General features: G+C 21.1%; 7 protein-coding genes across 10 annotated transcripts in view; 3 read left to right on the top strand and 4 right to left on the bottom strand.

Moving 5' to 3' along the window:
- Window positions 1–307: 307 nt before the first annotated feature.
- Window positions 308–3,347, bottom strand: LOC552603 (KDEL motif-containing protein 1). Of its 3 annotated transcripts, none has more exons than XM_006559706.3 (8): window positions 3,223–3,347; window positions 2,517–2,743; window positions 2,012–2,223; window positions 1,729–1,940; window positions 1,413–1,657; window positions 968–1,205; window positions 591–890; window positions 308–476 (listed from the first exon to the last, which is right to left on the bottom strand). In XM_006559706.3, the coding sequence occupies exons 2-8, from the start codon at window positions 2,678–2,680 to the stop codon at window positions 354–356; spliced, it is 1,494 nt and encodes a 497-aa protein (XP_006559769.1). In that variant the 5' UTR covers window positions 2,681–2,743; window positions 3,223–3,347; the 3' UTR covers window positions 308–353. The 3 variants fall into 3 exon arrangements, with proteins under 3 accessions (XP_006559769.1, XP_006559768.1, XP_624980.3); XM_006559705.3 differs by lacking the exon at window positions 3,223–3,347 and adding an exon at window positions 3,042–3,177; XM_624977.6 differs by lacking the exon at window positions 3,223–3,347 and adding an exon at window positions 3,042–3,149 and having other exon boundaries at window positions 2,517–2,640.
- Window positions 3,103–5,693, top strand: LOC413363 (F-box only protein 42). The gene is made up of 8 exons (XM_016911456.2): window positions 3,103–3,211; window positions 3,341–3,627; window positions 3,730–4,073; window positions 4,200–4,357; window positions 4,439–4,569; window positions 4,652–4,791; window positions 4,873–5,009; window positions 5,106–5,693. Exons 2-8 carry the CDS (start codon window positions 3,504–3,506, stop codon window positions 5,650–5,652), a joined length of 1,581 nt encoding a protein of 526 aa, XP_016766945.1. The 5' UTR covers window positions 3,103–3,211; window positions 3,341–3,503; the 3' UTR covers window positions 5,653–5,693.
- Window positions 5,694–5,936: 243 nt separating this feature from the next.
- On the bottom strand, window positions 5,937–11,096 carry LOC412159 (pre-mRNA-splicing factor SYF1). Its single transcript, XM_006559701.3, has 16 exons — window positions 10,957–11,096; window positions 10,515–10,689; window positions 10,265–10,413; window positions 9,834–10,155; window positions 9,473–9,772; window positions 9,249–9,390; window positions 8,429–8,580; window positions 8,128–8,348; window positions 7,882–8,044; window positions 7,690–7,803; window positions 7,447–7,609; window positions 7,262–7,371; window positions 6,713–6,916; window positions 6,420–6,633; window positions 6,206–6,346; window positions 5,937–6,069 (listed from the first exon to the last, which is right to left on the bottom strand). Exons 2-16 carry the CDS (start codon window positions 10,554–10,556, stop codon window positions 5,996–5,998), a joined length of 2,511 nt encoding a protein of 836 aa, XP_006559764.1. The 5' UTR covers window positions 10,557–10,689; window positions 10,957–11,096; the 3' UTR covers window positions 5,937–5,995.
- On the top strand, window positions 10,969–12,344 carry LOC412160 (programmed cell death protein 10). The gene is made up of 5 exons (XM_395623.7): window positions 10,969–11,216; window positions 11,483–11,660; window positions 11,762–11,894; window positions 11,972–12,136; window positions 12,207–12,344. The coding sequence occupies exons 1-5, from the start codon at window positions 11,145–11,147 to the stop codon at window positions 12,289–12,291; spliced, it is 633 nt and encodes a 210-aa protein (XP_395623.2). The 5' UTR covers window positions 10,969–11,144; the 3' UTR covers window positions 12,292–12,344.
- Window positions 12,345–14,223: 1,879 nt separating this feature from the next.
- LOC724128 (actin-related protein 2/3 complex subunit 5) lies at window positions 14,224–15,340 on the bottom strand. Its single transcript, XM_006559708.3, has 3 exons — window positions 15,101–15,340; window positions 14,947–15,019; window positions 14,224–14,637 (listed from the first exon to the last, which is right to left on the bottom strand). Exons 1-3 carry the CDS (start codon window positions 15,259–15,261, stop codon window positions 14,398–14,400), a joined length of 474 nt encoding a protein of 157 aa, XP_006559771.1. The 5' UTR covers window positions 15,262–15,340; the 3' UTR covers window positions 14,224–14,397.
- LOC410961 (mitoguardin) overlaps window positions 15,249–22,860 on the bottom strand; it is a 33,784-nt gene continuing 26,172 nt past the window's right edge. Inside the window, exons 4-10 of one of the 2 annotated variants that reach the window (XM_026439879.1) lie at window positions 20,547–20,734; window positions 19,618–19,755; window positions 19,347–19,459; window positions 19,098–19,266; window positions 18,723–18,956; window positions 18,334–18,662; window positions 15,249–15,370 (exon numbers count right to left, since the gene is read on the bottom strand). In XM_026439879.1, coding sequence (XP_026295664.1) covers window positions 18,345–18,662; window positions 18,723–18,956; window positions 19,098–19,266; window positions 19,347–19,459; window positions 19,618–19,755; window positions 20,547–20,734 — 1,160 coding nt within the window. In that variant the 3' untranslated portion in view covers window positions 15,249–15,370; window positions 18,334–18,344. Of the gene's footprint in view, window positions 15,371–18,258; window positions 18,663–18,722; window positions 18,957–19,097; window positions 19,267–19,346; window positions 19,460–19,617; window positions 19,756–20,546; window positions 20,735–22,860 lie in introns of those variants that run through there. The other variant, XM_016911428.2, reaches the window with a different exon arrangement.
- Window positions 15,816–16,928, top strand: LOC551539. Its single transcript, XM_625250.4, has 4 exons — window positions 15,816–16,063; window positions 16,148–16,272; window positions 16,345–16,455; window positions 16,609–16,928. The coding sequence occupies exons 1-4, from the start codon at window positions 15,921–15,923 to the stop codon at window positions 16,725–16,727; spliced, it is 498 nt and encodes a 165-aa protein (XP_625253.1). The 5' UTR covers window positions 15,816–15,920; the 3' UTR covers window positions 16,728–16,928.

Here is a 22,860-nt window from a genome sequence, read left to right as displayed (position 1 = left end):
TTTTTGTTTAATTTCATGTATAATTATTTTTTATTATTCATAGAATTTTTGTATATATTTTTTTTGTTTTTATTAATATAATATATTATTTAAATAAATTTGGATAATTAAAATAAAAAAGATTTTTATAAAATAACATATTTTCAAGTAAATTTGTAAAATTTAAAATAGTCTAACATTGTAATAATATGAATATTTTATGCTATCAAATTCATTTTTTCTCTTTTATTATTATTATTATTTATTGCAAATATTCGTTATATTTACAAAAAGCATATAAAAATATAAATTACTTATTCACACAAAATCGAATATAAAATATAAATTATATTATTAAGGACTGAATTAATATATTATAGTTCCTCTTTAGTTTTTGTAATATCGGCGTTGTAACATTTACAAGAATGTTTCGGTTGCAGCACTTCTTCCATGTTATGTAAAACTTCAATTTTACTCTTTAAGCGTTTACTCCATTCCTCAAATATAAAAAAAACATGTTATTCTAATATATATATATATATATATATATATATATTTAAGAAAAAAATAAATAAAGTTGAATCTGTATAATTTTAATCGAAATTTCTTACATGAAACAAAGCTACATGATAGCATAATATGTTATGTGGTAATAAATTATCTCTTGCAAATTTTCTAGCAGATTTAACAATTTGTAATGCTTCTTGGTCATGTTCTTTAGCCCACATAATTCTTTCAATAAGATTTGATAAATCATTTTTAACAGATATATAATGTTCTCCAGGTATAAGATCATTGTAAAAAAATTCATAGTATCTTGAATCTTGTTTTAATACTAAAGAATCTCCAGCAAGTAAGTATGGAAATCTATATGCTGCTACTGTACCATCTATATTTAATTGATACTTGTACTGCACAAATATTAATATTTTTCAATTTTTCAATTTATAATTAACATTACATGATATATGAATTTATTTATTCTTACTTTAAAAAAATTAAAGAAAGATACATGACTTTGTCCAGGACCATATTTATCCTTTTCATCTTTAAAGAAAAAGAAATTAGTAATTGAAACATTAAACAAATCAGGATATTTTCTCGAAATATCGATTAAATCAAGTCGTTCTCTGCGGGAATCTCGACCACGCCAAAATACTTTTTCTATCTTTTCTTTCCATGGTGTATCTGTACTACCTTGTACAGATAACATATCTAACATTACTCTGTAAAATATAATATTATTTTATGTATAATATATGTATTATACATATATATGTAATATATGTATAATATATGTATTATACATATATATATAATATATGTATAATATATAATATTAGCAACTATAAAAATATTTAATATTTTTATTAAAATTATATGAATTAAAAGTAATTATTTATTTATTTAAAATATGGTTAATAAATTTATACCTTTCCATTGCTTCCAATGATGATTCTGTAATATCATAGGTTGGCATAACAATATCTTTTGTATCAAAAGAACCACACCAAGAAAATATAGGATAATTTTTACCCTCTTTTGGAACAAGTGGCCAATCTCCCAAATTTACAAAGAATTCAATGTCTGGCAATAAAACTTTACGAGTAATAGATAAAAGAATAGAATCCATAAATATTTTGAAGCCTACATATCGTCCATAACATTCCCTAAAAATCTTATTTCATCCAGTTTAATTCAAATATAATATTAAATCAATTTCAAATTACAAGTTGCAGTATTACTTACTTTGTTAGATTGAACTACATAATGACATAAACTAACACTTCCTGGCCGATCATATGCTTTTATAATACTTTTACGTATTTTATCAAAATTTACATTTGTGAAAGAAATAAGATCATTATGTATTTGTTTGTAATTCTTTAAACACTCTAAATCACTTAACCAATTATTAATAGAAGGATTTGGACAATAACATTCTTCTTCATAAATAGGTCCTAAAAAAATTTTCATTAAATTAATTACATTGTACAAAAATTAATGAAAAAATTTATAATAAATTTAGTACCTTTAAATTCCATTGATAAAATAGGTAAATTATTATGTTTCATTTTTATTTTTAATTTTAAATTGAAGCATGTATTATGTAACTTATATCTAACAATAAAACTTCCATCCTTACAATCTAAAATTTGTGTCCATACATGACATGTATATCCTATTGAAGTTTGTCCTTGTATAAAAACAGATATTATATCTTTTCCAGGTGATTCTGTTAAACTTAAAAATTCTTAAATTAATAAAAAATTAATATATATATATATATATATATATATATATATATATATTATTATTAATTTTGAATGAAATATAATTTAAAAAAAAAAATAAGTTAATTAATTTCAATTAGCTAATATATTTAATATAATTAGTATAATTAATATATTTTTTAAATATATAATATAATATATAAATAATATTAATATATAAATATATAAATTTTTATATCTTAAAAAAACTTATATATATTATATATAAAACTTATTATATCTTAAAATAATAAAAAAACATACTTTTTTCCTTTTAAATCGACAAATTGTAAAAAAATATATCTTGCTCGCATTGTTATTTTATCTGGTTTCAATCCTGGCCCCCAAAATATCGTTTTTGATGGGTTTATTTCAATATTTTTGCTTTCTTGACAAATAAGCAACAATAAAATCGATATAAATATCATTCTTATTTAGAATAATGATAGATAAGATTGATAGATATGTAAAACACAATACACACAGAAATGCTGTAAATGTAATTCTTATTTATATAAAAATTTATTGAAAAAAAATAAAAAATTTAAAATTAAAATGGCATTTTCTATATTATTTTTTAATCTTATATTAAATATATTTATTAAATATGAAAAAATTGATACAGAAATATATTTATCTTGAAATTAGAAATCGGTTATACAACAATGTTTTTGAAATCGAAAGATAATTAACAAAAATCTGAAGTTAATTGAAATTATAACTTTTTTCCAGTTATGTTATATAAAAATATCTTTTTCATAAACAAATATGAATACATAAAAAAAATACCTCTTAAGAAATTAACAAAAAAATGAAATTAACGTGATTTGAATATATTTTAGTTACTGTCAAACAAGTATTACTTCATGATAGCCAACATGTAAAGATCTATCTATCTATATTATATCGCAGTTATACATATGATTTTCATTCTTAGGTTACCTTTATTTATGAAAATGGTAGTACTTACCCTGTATAATTTGTAATTTATAAAGTAGTTAAGTAAAATGCATAATAGGAGCATAAATATCTATTATGCTATGTGGACGTATCGAATTTGTCGCATAGAAAATTCTCTTAATTTTCAGGTGGGAATCTCTTTAATTTGCGGAATCGCCAGAAAGTAATAAAAAAAAAACATGATTTTCGATTCTTTGAGATAATAATACTTTCAATTTGGCTTGAATATTTAAAAAATTAGACATAAAATAAAAGATTATTAGTAAAACGTTTTTAAGCATTTAATTCAGAATGGAGTGTAATATTGATGATTTACCAGATGTTGTACTAGAATACATTTTAAGTTTAATTCCACCATATAAAAATCTTCAGGAATGTAAACTTGTATCCAAAAGATGGTTCCGTGCTACCAAAAGTATGTAAAATTTTTTTTGTTCTAAAAGTATATCTATATCTATGTTTTAATTATTAATTAATTTACTTTTAAAAATCAATAAAACTTTTATTTTTATTATAGATGTAATACAACACAATAAAGCACATTTTCATAAGTCTGTAGCTTATGGATCATTGCTTTGGAGTCCATGGCCGTCCAAGCATTGGATGCCTACTATTGCAAAAAGACATTCGCATTCTGCTTGTACATATGAAAATTCCATGTATGTATTTGGTGGATGTACTGCAACATGTACAACATTCAATGATTTATGGAGATTGGATTTGGATACACGAAAATGGATCAGATTAATTACAATGGGAACATATCCATCTCCTAAAGCTTGTGCTACTATGTTATATTATAAAAAAAGTTTCATTTTATTTGGAGGATGGTCTCATCCAGCATTATATTCTGTACATCAGGTACATTTGATTAAAAAATTATAAAAATATAATAAATAAATATATATGAATAAATGAATAAATAAAATTGGTTATATAAGAAAATATTTAATATTTAATATTATTGTTATATATATATATTTTTAGCAATCAAAATTATTCAATGAATTACATGTATATTCTATAGAATCCAATAAATGGATTGCTATAAATACCTTGGAAACACCTCCACCCACTTCAGCACATTCTGCTTCAATTCATAAAAATTATATGATTGTTTTTGGTGGTATATGCAATGGATATAGGTATATATCAAAAGTTGTTGAATGTCATTTAATAAATTATTTAATTTAATTTAATAACAATGCAGTACTATTTTGAGACAGATCCAATGACGTATGGTGTTTGAATCTGGATTCTTATAGTTGGCATAAGCAACCTACTTCAAATTTAAAACCACAACCACGTTATGGTCAATCTCAAATAGAGCTTGGAGATAAGCATCTTCTTGTGTTAGGTAAGTAACTTAAAAATATACTCTAAAAACTTTTGATTTCATTATAAGTATTTTATATTAATATGAATATAAAAATTTAAAGGAGGCTGCACTGGACCTAATGTTGCTATGAATGATGCCTGGTTACTAAAAATGGAAGGTGCAGTATGGACATGGAAAAAAGTAAATATGCACAATACAGAATGGGCTCCAACACGCATTTGGTGTCATCAAGCTTGTAAGGTAATAATTTTGCTGATTATACAATTATATTTTGTATACAATTTATAATATTTTGTATTCAAAATATTTTTTATTTGATAGGTGGGAAATCATATTATTGTTCTTAGCATTAATAAATGTCAGAATAAGCCAAATGATATGAGTATATCGCTCAAAAAGGTCACTTGTCAAGCAGCATCTTCAACGAGAACAAATAATTCATCTCCATTACATGGAAGGTTTGGTTATTTAATACTTTTATTTATTACTTTTATTGTTAATATTTATATATATATGAAGTTAACTTTAAATCTATAGTTATAAATTATTTTTAGACAAGGAAGTGTATCTCATATTGATAGAGATGTAAACATTAATGGACGACATGGATCGTTTTCCGAAATATCTATACAAAATCCACGCCCTCCGCATCATCCTCCTAATTTTACAAAGAATTTAACATTATGTTATGATAATATGTTAAGTATGACGGCTTTTCGTAATGAACCAGTGCGTTATGACATTAATAGTCATCGACAACGACAATTAGAATCTCTTCGTAGAATGGAAGAAAGTATTAGAAATCGAAGAGCACAATCGAAGCCTGCAAAAAAGACAAAAAATACTTTGTCCATATTTGTATTAGACATTACGAATGTCTTATGCGAAGAATGTAGTGCTTCGTGGATTCCTTTAAAACATAATGATCAATCGGGTCCCAATGAAAGAATACTTTATTCGCTCGTAGCTGGTCGCGGTGAATTAATAGTATTTGGAGGTATTGGCAAAGAACAAGCATCTATACAAAATCATCCTGATATGGATGAGCCTGAAGTTTATAATGATCTCCATTTTATAAACCCACCAAGATATGTTATTTAATATCTTGTAGCAACAAATAATACATTTCTATATTTAATTAAGAATAGTTTAATTTTGTTAGCCTTGATTTGATTCTATTATAAATTATTTACTAAAAATTAATTTAACTGGAAAGTAAAAAAGTGATATTATTAAAAAATTGTGAGAAAATTTTATGATAAATAATTTTAAAGTATTAATTTTATTTTTGTCAAAAAAAAAAAAAAAATCATCTAGAAAAGTTAATTTTTTGACCAGAAATAATTATTATAGTTGTACAAACAATGTATATCAATTATAAAATCTTATCATTTCATTGCAAGTTTTATTATTTACATATTTTTCAAATGGTATAATTTATATGTTAATCATCATCATCAGTTGTTTTTAAACTACTGAACACTTGTGACGGAATAGTTTGTTTTTCAATAGGTATATCTGAAAAACACATATACAAAAATAGAATATTAAATATATGTGTCGCAATTAAAGTTAAAGCAATTTGTAAACATATTACACGTGATAAAGAGTAATAAAAATTTTAATGTGTTATATATTGTACGTTATATATTACCTTCTTCTATATCTCCTTCATTAACATCATTAATATCAATATCTATTTCATCCGGATTATTTACTTGAGATTCCGGTTTACCGTCTTTTTCTGTCACACCACGAACAAATTTAATACTATCCTTATATGTAGTAATATTATCTACGAAATTTATTAAAATTTATTAAAATCGAACATATATAATAATATTAATAATTAATAATAAAATCTATACCTTGTGTTTTACTATCCAAAAGACGCATTGCATCTGTTGGTACATCTGATAGTGAATTCGATGTATTATTCAACATTTGTGCAGACATCATATTTACTTGAGTGTTGTACATAGCTTGTACACTACGTTTAATTCGAAGCATTTCACGCATAGTATCTTCATTACCATGTCTTACTTCAAATTCTTTCCATATTTGCCAGAAATTTGATGCTACCTAAATAAAGTAAAAATATATATATAAATATAATATTAATTTCATTATTACATCAATCAATTAATAAAATATTTTATACTCTTGGATCACAAATTTGACTGCAGTGGGCATATATTGCCCGAGCTCTATCAACTTCTCCTAATTTTGTTTCCATTTCTGCAAATCTTAAACACATTTCTCTTGTATTATCTTCATTAAGTACTTCAATAGCTTTTTCATATATCTGTCTTGTTTTTGGTACACCGTATATGTCTGCTGCTTTTTTTATATATATATTGAACATCTGTAAAAATATATTAAATTTTTATTAAATATAGATTTGTATGAACATTATTTTTTATTGTGTTTTGATTTTGAACATATATTAAAATAGAGATACATATAACATGTTACAAAATTAAAATCCATTCTTAATATATATATATTCTTATATATATAATTTTATACACATTTTAAACTATTTTCTTTGAAATTTTTGCAGATATCAACATAATTTTTATTTTAAATCAAATAATCCAGGAGCCATTTAGAATAAAAAAATTTTGGAATAAGATTTACTATATATATATTTAATAATATAATTGATATATTTAAATATATGTGAAATAAATATTATTATATTTTTTACTTCAAATCTTTCTTCAGGAAGAACAGCATTTGTTGCTCGTTCATATACAGACATTGCATGTCTAGCTAAACCATGTTCTTCTTCTAATTTTGCATACAGTAAATATAAAGCTGCAATAAAAAAAATTAAATAAGAGAAGAAAACATTATTTTTTATAATACATATAAAACATTATTTGAAAATACCTTTAGCATATTTTGGTGGACAAAATTCTAAACATTGTTCAAATAAATCTCGCGTTCGTTCCAATTTCGTTCCACCATAACGTTTTAAAAATTTTGTAAGATATGTATTCCATATATCATAAACATTGGGCCATTTAAAGAGTGCAATACCTTTTTCATAAGCCTAAAAACAAGAATAAATTATTAGTGAAGAAAAAAAATGATTAAAGTTTCAATAATATTCTAATAACATCTATTATATACTCTGAAAGCTTCTTCAAAATATTTATTTTCTTCCAAAAAGAGACCATAATTAATAATGATTTGTGGTGTTGCAATTTTTAGATCTATAATTTTGTCATATACAGCTTTGCATGTCTGTAAAAGAAATATTAAAAATTATAAAATTTCATAAATAATATTTAAAAAGTATGATTTTAGAAAATATTAATATACTTTAAATGTTCCAAAACTTTCTTCTAAATCAGCATACATAGACCAAACTTTTAAAGATTTGTATAATCTCATTTGAACTGTTTCTGTCTCATCATGATAAGCTACTTTGCGGAATGGCATAACTGTCGCGCGATGCATAAGTTTTAATGCTTCTTTATAATTTCTGTATAAATGAAATATATTGTTATATTAATTATAAAATGTTGATATATTTAGAAAAAATTATTTTACAAAAAAATACCATACCCATGCCTAATTTCCATTTCTGCCCATTCACACCATACAGAAGCGAGATCGTCTACTTTAGTATAAGGAACATGAGTTGCTTTTTCAAAAACTACTCTAGCATCTGCTATTTGATTATTTTCTTCATAAAATTTACCAAATTCAACCCATAAAGTATGTAATTTACCTACTGCTAATTGTGGTTGCACAGTTTGTACAGCTTCTGTATATGTATTAATGATCTAAAAAAAAAAATTGATAATCATAATAGCAAAATTATAAAATATTTTTTGCTGAAAATTTTAATAAAAATATTTTATACTTCATGTGGTTGTCCTTCATAAAGTCTAACTCTTTTATGCCATTCTTGTACATTATGAGGATTTTGTCTGAGTAATACAGAATTCAAAAGTAATAAACGTCTTTCCATTAAATGTTCAAACCGTGCTAATCTCAATTCCAAATCAATATCATCTATAAATATGATAAAAAATATGAAATTATAAACTATATATATTTTTATTGCAATAAAAGCTTGAAGCATAGTAAATATGTTTACTATGCTTATATTATTATTATTATTATTATTATATTATCATTACTATATATATTTATGTGTATTTATATGTAGTATATATATATATAATTAAGATTTTAGTGAAAATTCAATACAATTCAATACAATTCTTTAATAATAATACACATTTACTAAACAATGTATAAATTTAAAATAAATTCATTAATTATATTTAAAATTACTTAATTAGAATAGATTTTTTTTTGACAGTCATAAATGGTTCATAATATCAACAATAATTATTTTTTTTAATATCGTTTGAATAATTGTTATAATTATATCATTATACATATTATGCGAATTAATAATTAGAAAATATATGTAATATATCTATGCACATAAAAATATAGTTTTATTGTATATATTTTTATTAAATTAGATTTGAAAATGTATGCATTTATTAGTTTATATTTAATAGATTTTAGACTATATTTACTTCACAAATTAGTATATACATTAAGTAGGAAGTAATATTTATTGAATTGATATTTCTACTGCAATATATAATAAAAAATATATAATAAAAAATATATGAATATTAAAAATAAAAATATATCTCTAATACCATCTTCAGTAGGATTTTTTGCAGCTTCTTCCATACGTTTACTAAGACTAAGTTCTTCAAATTGTGCATAGGCATCAAATACTTGAGTAAAGTCTCTAACAGTAGTTACTGTTTGTATTGCTTCTTCATAAATATCTCTCGCCTATTTCAAGTGAAAATATAAAATTATATGATTATAAACTTAATAAATTACATTTTAATATAAATAAAAAATTATTTAATACCCTTTCAAATAAACCACTACGAACATAATAATCTGCTAAAGAATTCCACAAAGGACCTAATTGATCAGTATAACGTCTTAATCCACCTCTAATAATAGCATCCACATTAAGAGATTTTATTTTAGAAGGATTCTTTGATATTAAATCACACAATTCATTCCATAATTGATGATTAGACTTTCCATGCTTTGATATAAAATCATCTTGATTAACAATTTGTGCAAGTTTTACAGCTGCTTCATCAAGCCTTCCAATTGATCTCAAGTATTCTATATATTCTTCTGTATCTTCTGGAGCTAACTAGAAATATATTTTATATTATCAAATACAAATCATAATAAATAAGAATGTTCTACTTTACCTTTAGATATCGTCTAAAAACTCTGACTGCAGTTTCATATACATTGTGTTTTTTCAAAAATTCAATATACAATGGCCATATACGATGATGCTGTGTAATAGGAAGAGCTCTAAGTGCTCTATCAAAAACTTGACGAGTACGTGTAATATAACATTGTTCTGTCATTAATGTACAATAATCCATCCAAATTCTAGGCATTTTATGCATGAAAACTAAAGCACGTTCAAATGCATTATTTACATCTTCATAAAGAAGATCAGTTATGCATCTTCCTTTCAATTGATTGACACGTTGACGAAGATAATTATACCATAATTTATAACTAACATATAAAAATGAAAATTTGATAAAATAAAAATAAATAAAAATGAATATTTTATAAAAATTTATCTGATAAAAAGAAACAAAAAAGATATAATTTTATATTTTACCTTCCAGGAAGTTCTTTTAATGCTCGTTCATATACAATATTTAAATTATTGCTTTTTGTACTTTTTAAATGATCTATATAACGTTGCCAATGTTTTACAGAATATGGATTTCTTAAAATTTCTTCTTCGTACGGTAAATCTTCTTCATTCTATTTAAAAAAATTACATAAAAGATAAAGATATTAAAATAATATTATAAAAATTAAAATGATATTCACATGAATTATGTAATTTACAATGAATTACTTACGAAAACGTATATATTTCCTTCTGGATCTTTGCGTTCTAACATTATTGAAAATTTTAATAATTATTTGAGATATTTTGAGGTTATTTTTATACTGTGTATTTTGATACAATTCGTTTCAACCATGCTACATCAAGGTGCTATTTCATTGAATTTAATGATTGAGAATTATTTGGTGCTGTACATAAATTTAATAGAAAATATTTTTATTTATTAAAAAAAATATTTATAGATATTCATAAATATTAAGAAATATTCTATTTTTAAATTATAAAATAATAAAATATTTGATATATTTAAAATTTTTAATATTATATTTTTAAAAACATTTTATTTTAAAATTATTATAATATTAAAATTAGTAAAAAATAATAAAACAATTATATATTCAAAGAAAATTTATTTAAAGATATTGAACTAAGTTCAAGTTGCACAACCTGTTTACCTCGTTTTAGAACAAGATACTATTAAGCGTGACAGCTGTCATAGTAGAAATATGATTGAAATAAATATTTTTTAATGTAAACAATTCGATTTATGCTGGGCTAGCTAATTAAGAAATCAGTTAGCTGCATTTAATTAATTGAAAATTAATTACATTTGAACTGTATTTATAAATAAACTTTGTAAAGGATGACAATGGGTGATGAGACTCCAGTTACATCACTGGTTCTTCCTGTCATTTTACGACCAATATTAATGAAGGTATTTTTTTTATTTATAATTTTAAAATTATTATATAAACAAGATTTTAAATATGAAATAACTTTTTTTTGCATTTTTATTTTAAAAAATATTTAAAAATAATATATATGTATACAATTATAAATATATATATATATATATGTTAAAAATTTATTTTAATTATCTAAAAAATATATAATTTCTATATATTTATATATATATATAAAATTCTATATATATATATATAATTCTAATTTATATTATTTTTTTAATCCATTATTACATAGTTAGAGAGGCAAAATGTATTGGCTGCTCAAACATTACGTACAGCTTTATTAAAAGCTGAAAATTCTCATCCAGGAATTACACATGATTTAATTCTTGGTATAATACGACGTGCAGAACTTAATCTTGATATGAATGAAAGTGTTCTTAGATTACAAGGAACAGCTTCTGATTATGATGGTATAATTATAATACATAACAAAATAAAAAAATTAAATTAATTAAAAATTGTTTAATATAATAAAATAAGTATTTTATTATTTCATGCATTATAATTATAGTTGTAGAATATAAATCAACAAGGTCTGAAGATGCCTTTCAAGAATTAAACCGTAAATCAACTTCTTTAAAAAGAATACTTAGCAGAATTCCTGATGAAATAACAGATCGTAAAACTTTTCTTGAAACAATCAAGTATATTTTGATAAGTTACAATAACATTAACATTATATGTACATAGGATTAACATACACAACTTTTTCTTTTTTTAGAGAAATTGCAAGTGCAATAAAAAAACTCTTAGATGCAGTAAATGAAGTAACTACATTTATTCGTGGTTCTGCTGGAAAACAAGCATTAGATCAAAGAAAAAGAGAATTTGTTAAATATAGTAAAAGATTTAGCAATACATTAAAAGAATATTTTAAAGAAGGACAGTAAGCATTATTAATTTTTCATTTTCTTCTATTAAGTTGTTCTTATTTTTATAATTATCTTTTTTTACAGAGCAAATGCAGTATTTGTGAGTGCATTATATTTGATACATCAAACAAATATGATAATGCTCACAGTAAAAGACAAATGTGAGTAGATGTGCTTGTTTAAATAATATCTTTGCAATAATAAAATTAATTGGAACTATTATAAAATATCAATTCAATTCCAATTTTATCCATTTTGTTATGTATTTGATAAGATTTAATTATCATTTCATATAAAACATGTATAGTATTATTTTATATGTATTAAATTGTTATAAAATTATTATGTGTAAATGAATACATAGATACATAATATATAAGATTCCACTAAAATATATAAATATTATTTTTAAGAGAAGTTATTAAAATATATGTGTAACATGCATTAGGAATTTAAAAATTCATATTTTTAATTATACTAATTATAAATGCACATATATATTATAAATATATGTTATATCTTGATAAATTATTTTTAAAAAGAGAAAATTTTCATATTATGTTTTTTCAAATTATTTTTTTTAATACAAAATTAAAATTTTTGTCCAAATCTAAAATTTTATATCAAGATATAATATTCATAATTAGAAAAGATACAAGACATGAAATTTTTCTTGAATTCTTAAAATATAATAATATAATTGATAAAAATATTTTATCAAATTATTTTATTATATTTATGATTATAATATAGTTTTGCAAGAAATGATATATGAATTTTTTTTTAGAATTCTTATTTACTTTATTATATACTTGTTTTTTATATATTCTTTAAGATATGTTGACAAAAACTATTATTCTATAATTTTTTCATTTTATTTATTTTTATTCTAATTATGAAAAATAATGTTTTGTTTTATATATATTTTTTATACTTATTTTTTTTAAATATTATATTTTTAGAAATAAAAAAAAGAAATATTTTATATTTAATAAATATGAAAATATATGTTTTAAATTATGAATAAATTATGATATTATATATAAAAAACATATAAAATATATGGATCTTTTATACATAGATAAATTATAATTATTTATATATAAAATACATATAAATTCCTTATATGTAGGAAAACTAATATAATATATATAGAAATGATATATAAATTCTTTATACAAAGTATATATGTATAATATATACTAATTTGTATACATTGTAACATAGTATATATTAATTCATATATAAGAATATTAATTTTTTATATCAATGAATTTTAATATAAAATTAAATATGAATTCTAATTATTCAAAATTATAATCATTTTTTGTATTGAACTATCGATCGTATTGATAATGTCACATGTGTTACAAAAAGCTCAAATGATTTATGCGATATAAAAGAATATTTTACATGCCATTACCTTAATACTTTGCTATGAAAGTAATGTAGGCGAAAATAAATAAGAAAAGAATAAAAATAAAATAAGAATTAAGAATCAATATCATTTTTTAAATAATTTTAAAAGTTTTTAATAAGATGATGCTGGCAATCAATTCTATTTTATCTATTTTACTTTAAATAAGTTACTCTGAAAAAATATTGTTGATATTTAATAAATAGGTAATACTTAATTCTATACTTTTCTATTGTCTATATTTATTTCATCTATGACATTCTAAAGATGGCGCTGATTTCTGAATTTTTACTCTATCTCTATCCTTCTATTATTTGTTCGATTTCTCTTAACTTGTTTTACGAAATTTATGTGCTCAAAAGATAATTCTATTTGATAAACTTTATTGTCTTTTAAAATAAAAATACAAAAATATATATAAAATATATTATAATATATAAAAATATGTATACAGTAGATCTAATAGATCGTTTATAATACATAGGTATGAATTCAACAGTTGAGGTTCGGTTTCACTTATTACATTTATATACATATTTTTTTTAATTTATTCTAACTTATTCTAATTTCTAATATATTGTACTATTTTATATATTAAAATAAGAATATTCTAATTTAAATAGAGAAGAAAAATGATTTATCAATCTGAAGATTTAAAATAAGAAAGACATTTCTCCAAATATATAAGAAATAAAAATTACTTTATTGATAACAAATGTACACCAATATGTTATATTTTTCATTTGGAATCTATGTCCTCTATCTACATCCTTCATTGTATTAACAATGACACTGAATAACAGTAAGGATTAATAGTAGTTATTGTAATGAATATCATTGAAAAATGTACAAATTTTTTTAAGCACGTTTGCTATCTGCAAATGCCCGAACAATACTGCCAACACCACTGATATTATATACCTTTTCGTGCCAAGTTAATAAATGACTACTGCTACCTTCTGTTGGAATTTCAAATCCTCGATAAATATATTTCATTAAAACATCCAGCATGTCACGATCTAATTGTGTTAAACAATCATCTATTTGAGTAGATTTTATACTTAGAAGAACTTTTAGTGTTAAATTCCGAGCATTGTCCTGTAACATTCAATTAATATTTGCTTTTGATGCAAAAATGATATATAATTATGATATATATGATTATATTAATATAAAATAAAAAAAATTCAATACACATTTTTATTTTTATTTTGTTAAATACTACATTAAATATATTTTATAAATAGCATTACATAGAATTATATAATTTGAAGAATTTAAATTATATTTATATATATATTATACATTAAAACTATTAAAATACACTTTAAAATAATAAATATAAAAAAAATTTCTATTATTAAAAATTTATATTTTAAACAATTATAAACGTATTAATAAGGTTACCTTTACTTGTTGATTTTTGCATCCAAGTGGTGCAGATCTCAATACTGATATTAAAGCTTCGGCATTCTTACCCGTAAATAAATATTAAGAAAAATACTGAAGAATATTATGAAAAATATTAAAAAAAAATTATTGAAAATTATAAAAAGGATATTGGCTAAGAAGTGTTAAAATTTCATTTTCATCTGGACCTGTAGGTCCTCCTATGCCTCCATCAGCATCTTCTTCTCTGAAATTATTATCACTATATTGATCAACATCGATTTTTCGAAATGTCGATGCTGATGAATCTTTTTTGCCATCGTTTCTTGACATTTTATTTTTCTGTTTGACGTTTCACCGTGATTATACCCGGTTTATCAACTAACGTTGTGAAATGAATCTTTATTGGTCTTCAAGTATGTAATCTATATAGTGTGTCTTTCTTTTTAAACAGAGAATAAAATAAATATAAAGAAATTTATTTATTTTCATTATTTTTTATAATTAAAAATTTTCTTGTATATATTTATATTATTTTATTATAAATATAAAATTATAAAGAAATATATTCTTAATTAAATGCATTAAAAAATTCTACCAATTAGAAATACGAAATATTTTTGTAATTTATTATGTTTTTATTATTTAATTTTATAATTTATATTTTTTATATTATAATATAATATATATAAATCAAATAAATTATCAAATAAAAAAGTGCAAAATATAATCTAGATTTAAGTCTAATCTAATATATTTTTCACATTTTTTTTATATTTAATTATTTGAAATGTGAAAAATAACAACAAATTAAATGTTTTTTTATAAAAACATTTTTTATATGTAAGATTATTTTTCATTTAATTCAAATATCATTTATATTTTATGAATACACTCCTTAAATTTATAAAAGATTGAAGACGAAATAGTATTATATTTCTATGGTATTTTATACATAATAAATGTATTTTTTGTAAGATAATAATTAAGTTATGAATTGTCCAAAACTTGTAAGTAAATATTTTACGCCAAAAATTATATGGTATCAAACAGATACTACGGTAATCGTACGTATTTTATTACAAGATATAAAGGAATATTTTCTTCGAGTAAAATATGATCATTTATTATTTAGGTATTTTAAACATTTAATCTTTCATATAAAATAAAAACTACAAAATTTTTAAAATTATGTAAGAATATTATATATTGTTTTTAGCACTACAGTAAATTCAAAAAATTATTATATTTATTTATATCTTTTTGGAACTGTAATAGCAGAAAAAACAATTCACATAAACTTAGAAAGAGAAATTAAAATTACACTTATAAAGGCACATAAATGTAAAATAACTGTTTATTTATTTTTTATATTGTTTTTATCATTTTTATTTATAATTTTTATCAAATTGATAGGGACAGAATGGTTAAGATTATGTATTGAAAAAGAAAGAAATCCTTTAATTAGTGTAGATTCAGCACATATATATAAACGTGATTGGATTATTGATTCTTTAAAGAACATAGGTAATTATAAAGTATTACATTATAACTAATATTAAATAATTTGTTGTGTTTATTTATATTCATATATTTGCTTGTGGAAAAAAAATAGTAATATAATTAATAATATATTTTTATTAGTTATCATATTATCTAACAAAAATTATTTTATCACAGAAAGAGAAAGTTTTGCAGAATATAAACGTAGACATAATATAACTCAAATAATGCCAGATGTACCATCTACTGACGAAGAAGAATCTGATGATGAAGCAATGGACATGTTATTTCTTTAATCTATATCTATATAAGATAAACATATTTAATCAATACAATATCTATATATCTAATATTCAAATATATTTTTAAATAAAAATAAAAAATAACTTTAGCATTTTTCTTTTTAAACTAAATTTTTTTACTTAAATTTTTGTATACATTCATTATTTTTGTAAAATTATATAACACAATATGTAATAAAATCTGAGATAAAATACATTTTTTTGTATATATAAATTGTATAAACTTGACCATTTTAATTTTATTTGTAATTTATCAAAATCTATATTGATTCAATTTTATAAATAATTTGATATTAATCATATATAAAGATGCAATTTATGTTACAATATCTAAATATAGAAATAAAAAGAAGAAAAGAAATATAATACATTGTATTTATTTTATAGTCAATTTTATCCAAGTAAAATTCATAAATAAAAATTTATAATAATAATAATATTAATACAAATTTTAAAATATACTATTATTCATGCAGTTGTACTTATTGTCAGAATTTATGCTCTAAATTAAAACAAAATAATATATTAAATTTCTAATAGTTTTCGTTTTTTAAATAAAGAATATGAAATTCAACATTGAATGAAAAAATAAATAATGTTCTTTACATACAAAATATTGGAATGTTTGCTAAAATACAAAATATTGAAACATATAGTTATAGTTTTTATTAATTATATTGTATTGCTTATTTTTTGTAATGAATTTTTTTTTAAACAATATTTATATGTGTATGTAAATTTTATAAATGATTTTTAAAAGAATAATATTGTACATGTAATTTTATCATAGAAAAGATAATATAAATTTATAATATGAAATAAAATTATTAATGTTTCTTTAATAACTTTTTAATAAAAATTGAATATTAAAGCATATTAGAACCTTGGTATTATTAAATTATGATATTTTATAAAATATAAATATAAGAAATTAAAATATTTTTTTATGCTATTTTTAAATACTATGAATAGTTTATCATAATATAATTATACCTAATATAAACAATTTTATAACATTGAAAATGTTATTAAATGATAACAATATATTAAAATTCACTTTCATTATAAAATAATTATATTCAAACATCTTGTAATAAATTTTGTACTAAATATGTAATATATTGAAATTAATATCTACAAAAATTTACATATATTACAAGTAATAAAATTATATAAAAAATTATTTTTATATTTCATACATTTTTTATTCGAATATTTTATAAAATGAATGTATTTATTTTTGAATATTTTGATGCAAATTATGAAAAATATATTTGCTGAATATCAAATTGAAGCTTTAAAATTAAATTTTTAATAATTTCATTGAGATTATTATATTATGAAATATATCAATAATCAATATATCAATCTTTTCTTATAATATTAATTTTATAATGTTCATATAATACTTGTACTGATATGAATATTTGAATAAAGAATTTCAAAAGAATAAAAATTATTTCCTAGTTTAAATTATTTTCAACAATTTTAAATCTATTACATGATAAAAATTATGTCAAATCATTATCATATCAATTTAAATATACCAACATCTTATATGTATTTAATATTAATATATACCTATATAGTATATACCTACTTTATATTCAATTAGCAGCCTTCTAGAGAAAGTCTTTGATTTATATTTTCAACTCTTATTTTCATTTCCTTGAGTATATCTTCAGCAAGATTATCAACAGTAGTATATCTTACTTTAAAGAAATTAAATATATCTATAAGGAATTCTATTACTTGATCTCTGAAATAATGACAAGTAGAACGTAAACTTCCTTCTGGGCCTAAGAAACCCCACACAAGTACTGGAGAAATTTGTTCGGAAATTGAATAAAAATGGGCTAGAAATCCTTTATCATATTTTAACATTTGTCTTTTACCAACAAGCACTGACCAAACTGCAGTTCCAATTGCCTTAAACATAAAATAAAAGTAAATAAAAAATTAAATTAATAAATTTATTTTTTTACTTACAGTTTCGCGGAAACTAGCAGATATCCATCTATTCTGTAAAATAGCTTTAATTGATGATGGTGGTTTTTCAACTTCTTCAAAGGCATCTAATAAAATAAAATCAATCAAAACGTCGTAGAAATTTATACATTTTACACCTCTGTTAGTTAGTTCTTCTTCCATAATACTACGATTGTTTTGTTCTTGTAAGAATTCTAACATTCGTTCATAATGTATTAAATAATCCTTAGGATCCTAATATTAGAAATTTTTTATTAAAATTTACTAAAAATTATTTATTAAAATCCGAATTAAACTATTCTTAAGATTTATGTTCTTTTTAGATAGAAATAAATAATATTATACATATTGATATTATATATATGTTGTGTATACCCTGTCTGCATACATGATCAAATCACTAATAATTTGTCGGCCTATATCTGCAATCCATTCTGCAGCAGAAGATACAGTAAATAATTTCGTGTATGCTTGTCGTAAGCAATGTACCTTTGCTAAATATTCTACATCTGAACCACATTTCACTAGTTCCGTATGTAATCGTCTATAATAAATATAAATTATAATGAATTCATATATATATATTTAAATATAAATTTTTAAACATATTTTAAAATTATTTACCTGCATGGAATACCTTTGTCTTCGTGTTGTTTAAGAGCAGCATGATATAGTTTTTGCTTTTCGAAATGTGGAAAAAATTCAGAGAATTCTTCAAATTCCCGTAAATCTGCTACCTACATTACATAAATTAATGTAATATTATATTAATATAAATATCAATAATTTTTTTACATTGTTAATATTAAAAATTACATATATTTTATATATTATTAATATTAAAAATAATTTTTTATTATTTATTTTTATTCAAAGACACGAAAGAATTACTTACTCCATCACGTGCAGATTCGAAAGATTCTGGAGAAGATGCTGCATCTGCTTTATCTTTCCCGGATATTCGGCTACCTATATTCGAAGGTTTATGACTATCTATACTTTCCTCATCTTCATTTCGGAACAATACTGAATGCTGTTAATATTGAAACATTATTTATAATAAATTATTTTATTTTTCTAATTTACAACTTATTTTTAAATCGCTTGTGCAATATTAATAGATAAATAACAAAAAATATAAAAAGATATTATATAAAACAAAATTTTCAATTGAAATATATATATATTATATATATATATATATTTTAAATAACTAATATTTATATATATAACAACATTTTACATAACATAGATTAAATTAAAATAGCAGTAGCTATAAACTTCCTATATATAATAATAATAATTCTTTATTGCCTGTTGTTAGGTCAAGTAACTCATTGCATTAATTACTCTGGTCAGTTATCATTTAAATTGGATTAATTTCTGTATTTTTTTATGCGGTAAAAAAAAATTGCGAATATAACGGAGAGAATATAAATATAATATATATAAATATTGAAATGATATAGAAAAGATTTCAAATAAATAGAAAAAAATTTATAAAATCTTAATTAAATAACGGAGGAATTATTTATTATTAATCAAAATTAAATTAAACTATTACTTTTTATTTAAAATAATTTATAATAACGCATTAAAATAAAATTATTAAATAATTCCAAAATATTTTAATATAATTAATATATAATTATTTATATAATTATTTATAATAAATATATTTTATTTTTCTTATATTTTAAATTTTATATTTTATATATAAAATTATATTATATAATAATTTTAAATAATATAATTATCTTAGGAATAATAGAAATCTATTAATTTAAAAGAAAAGAAAAATAATATGTATATTGATATGTTTACCTGGTCGATAAATAGGAGTTCTGCATGGTTTTGGATTTGATAACCCATATCGAGAAGTTCTTGCACATCGTGCGTAAATGCTGCATCCGCCTTAGACGGTAATGCGAGCGTACCATTATTGAGTGAAGAGCTGAACGCTGTAAGAGCATCCTCCCAGCAATAGAGAGCTTTTTCCAGAGCCTCCAATCCTGTATCATTAAGTTACATCGTTTTACATTTGTCAATTTTCATTCTCCTCCTTAGCGTATATAATGTAAATGATGAATTCGAATTTATTTAATTTCTTCTGAGAAACATTTACGTACAGCAACATAAAAGAGATTTATATGATTATTATTTTATTATTATTATTTTTTTTACGAAACTTTTATTTACGATAAAAAAACATTAATAAAATTTAATTAAACTTTTTTCAAGAATAAATAAATTTTATTTATTAACATTATGTTTATTATAGATTTACTTGAATTAAAATAAAGAAGAATAAAAAATATAATATATTCTTTAAAAAATTATTATATTTATTAATTTATTATAAAGATTTTAATCATCAGTAATCAAAATAATATTTAATGTTTTTAATTTTAAATTTATATATATATATATATATATATTGTGTATGTCAATTCTTTTGATCTTTATTACAACTTGCTTGTCTTTATTAACTTGCTTGTTTTTTCTTAACTAAATAATCCTATATATCCTAAATAATCTTATGATTTAGTGTTATATCTATGATAATTTTTATAAATCATTTAAAAATTATAATTTTTATTCATAAATATATTATTTTAAATTTTTAAAAGAATTATATTGATAATATATAATATATAATAAGTGTTAAGAAAAAAAATAAATGAATTTATGTTGTATGTATATATATATATATATATAAAATAATATGAAACAATTATTAAAAAATGTATATCAAGAATATTAGAAAACAAACTAGTTAATTTCTACATATGCTATGTTGAAATGTTATCATTTTTATTGACTAATTGATTATAAAGTATTTTAAATCAATAAAAAATAATTGGAAAAAATCTTCAAATATATAAATAAGTAATAAGTATTTTATTTTTTTGTATAATTGTAATTTGTTCATATTTTCAATTCATGTATTAAAGTTATATTTAACATATTAATATAATATATTTAAACGATATAAAGAGACAAATCTTATATTTTCTTTTATTAGTTAAGGCTAAGAAGTGGATATTAAAATTCTCGTTTTTGTGAACTTAAGAGCTTTCTATGAAATAATTGTTTTATTATAATCAGTTTTTTCAGACATAATTCTTGCATTTATTCAAATAGAAGAAATATTAATTTTATAACAATAGAGATCTTAAAATCAGAATTTTACTTTCTTTTTATTCGATTCATATTTTTGAATTATATTTTATATATGTATATATTGGAATATTGATTAAAAAATAACTATAGAATTCGTGAAATGCAATTTTACAAATTTAAAAATATAATAAAAAAAAAAGAAAATAATAATACTTTGAATTAAGAAAATGAGTAAAATATATATTTTTTCAGTCAACCAGGAAATATCTTGACGGAAAGAAGCTTCAGACGAATGTCGCGACTTCGGTACTTGACATTCGCACAAGAGGCAAAGGTAAGTTCAACGACTGATTTTGCAACGACAGAAGATTTACAAATGAGAGACCCTGTTGGCCGGCGTGTCAACCAGTCAGCAAAGAGTAAAGGGTTGAGAGCACCTACTTAACGTTGTCACACTGTCGCAGGATTTAAATTCCGAGTCGGTGACGACATTCTCCGTATTCAACGTTTTATCACTCATAAATCAGCATGCTTACACGAAATTTGTTGTGAGACGGAAACTAAGCACGCGTCGTATTAATTAAAAAGAATTCATATCTTAAAGATGCATCTATTACTTTTAATTTGCGCAAAAATAAACTTATCTACTAAACTTATCAATATATGTACAATATGTTGACAATGAGCAGTAACATAAATATATATAAATATATATAAATAAAATAAGTAGTTGTTACTGTCTCTTACACAATATACCTGTATTAAACAAAATTTATGTTATAAAAAAATAATGTGACATTCAAATATAAATAAATATTATATAAAAGATAAATAATATTTATATTTTTCTTCAATTAAAATATTTATTTTTATTAAGTTTTTTTCAATTTTAGAGAAGGGAATGTTTATAAAAAAAAAAAAAAAAATACAAAAAGAAAAGTTGGGGTGTTTACCAGTGACGTATCTATGCAAGCAATTACATAGTTTCTATTATTAAAAATTGAAATTTATTATT

Source organism: Apis mellifera, linkage group LG3 (assembly GCF_003254395.2).
Source record: "Apis mellifera strain DH4 linkage group LG3, Amel_HAv3.1, whole genome shotgun sequence".
Taxonomy (NCBI): domain Eukaryota; kingdom Metazoa; phylum Arthropoda; class Insecta; order Hymenoptera; family Apidae; genus Apis; species Apis mellifera.
This window is presented reverse-complemented; position numbering and strand designations above follow the sequence as displayed.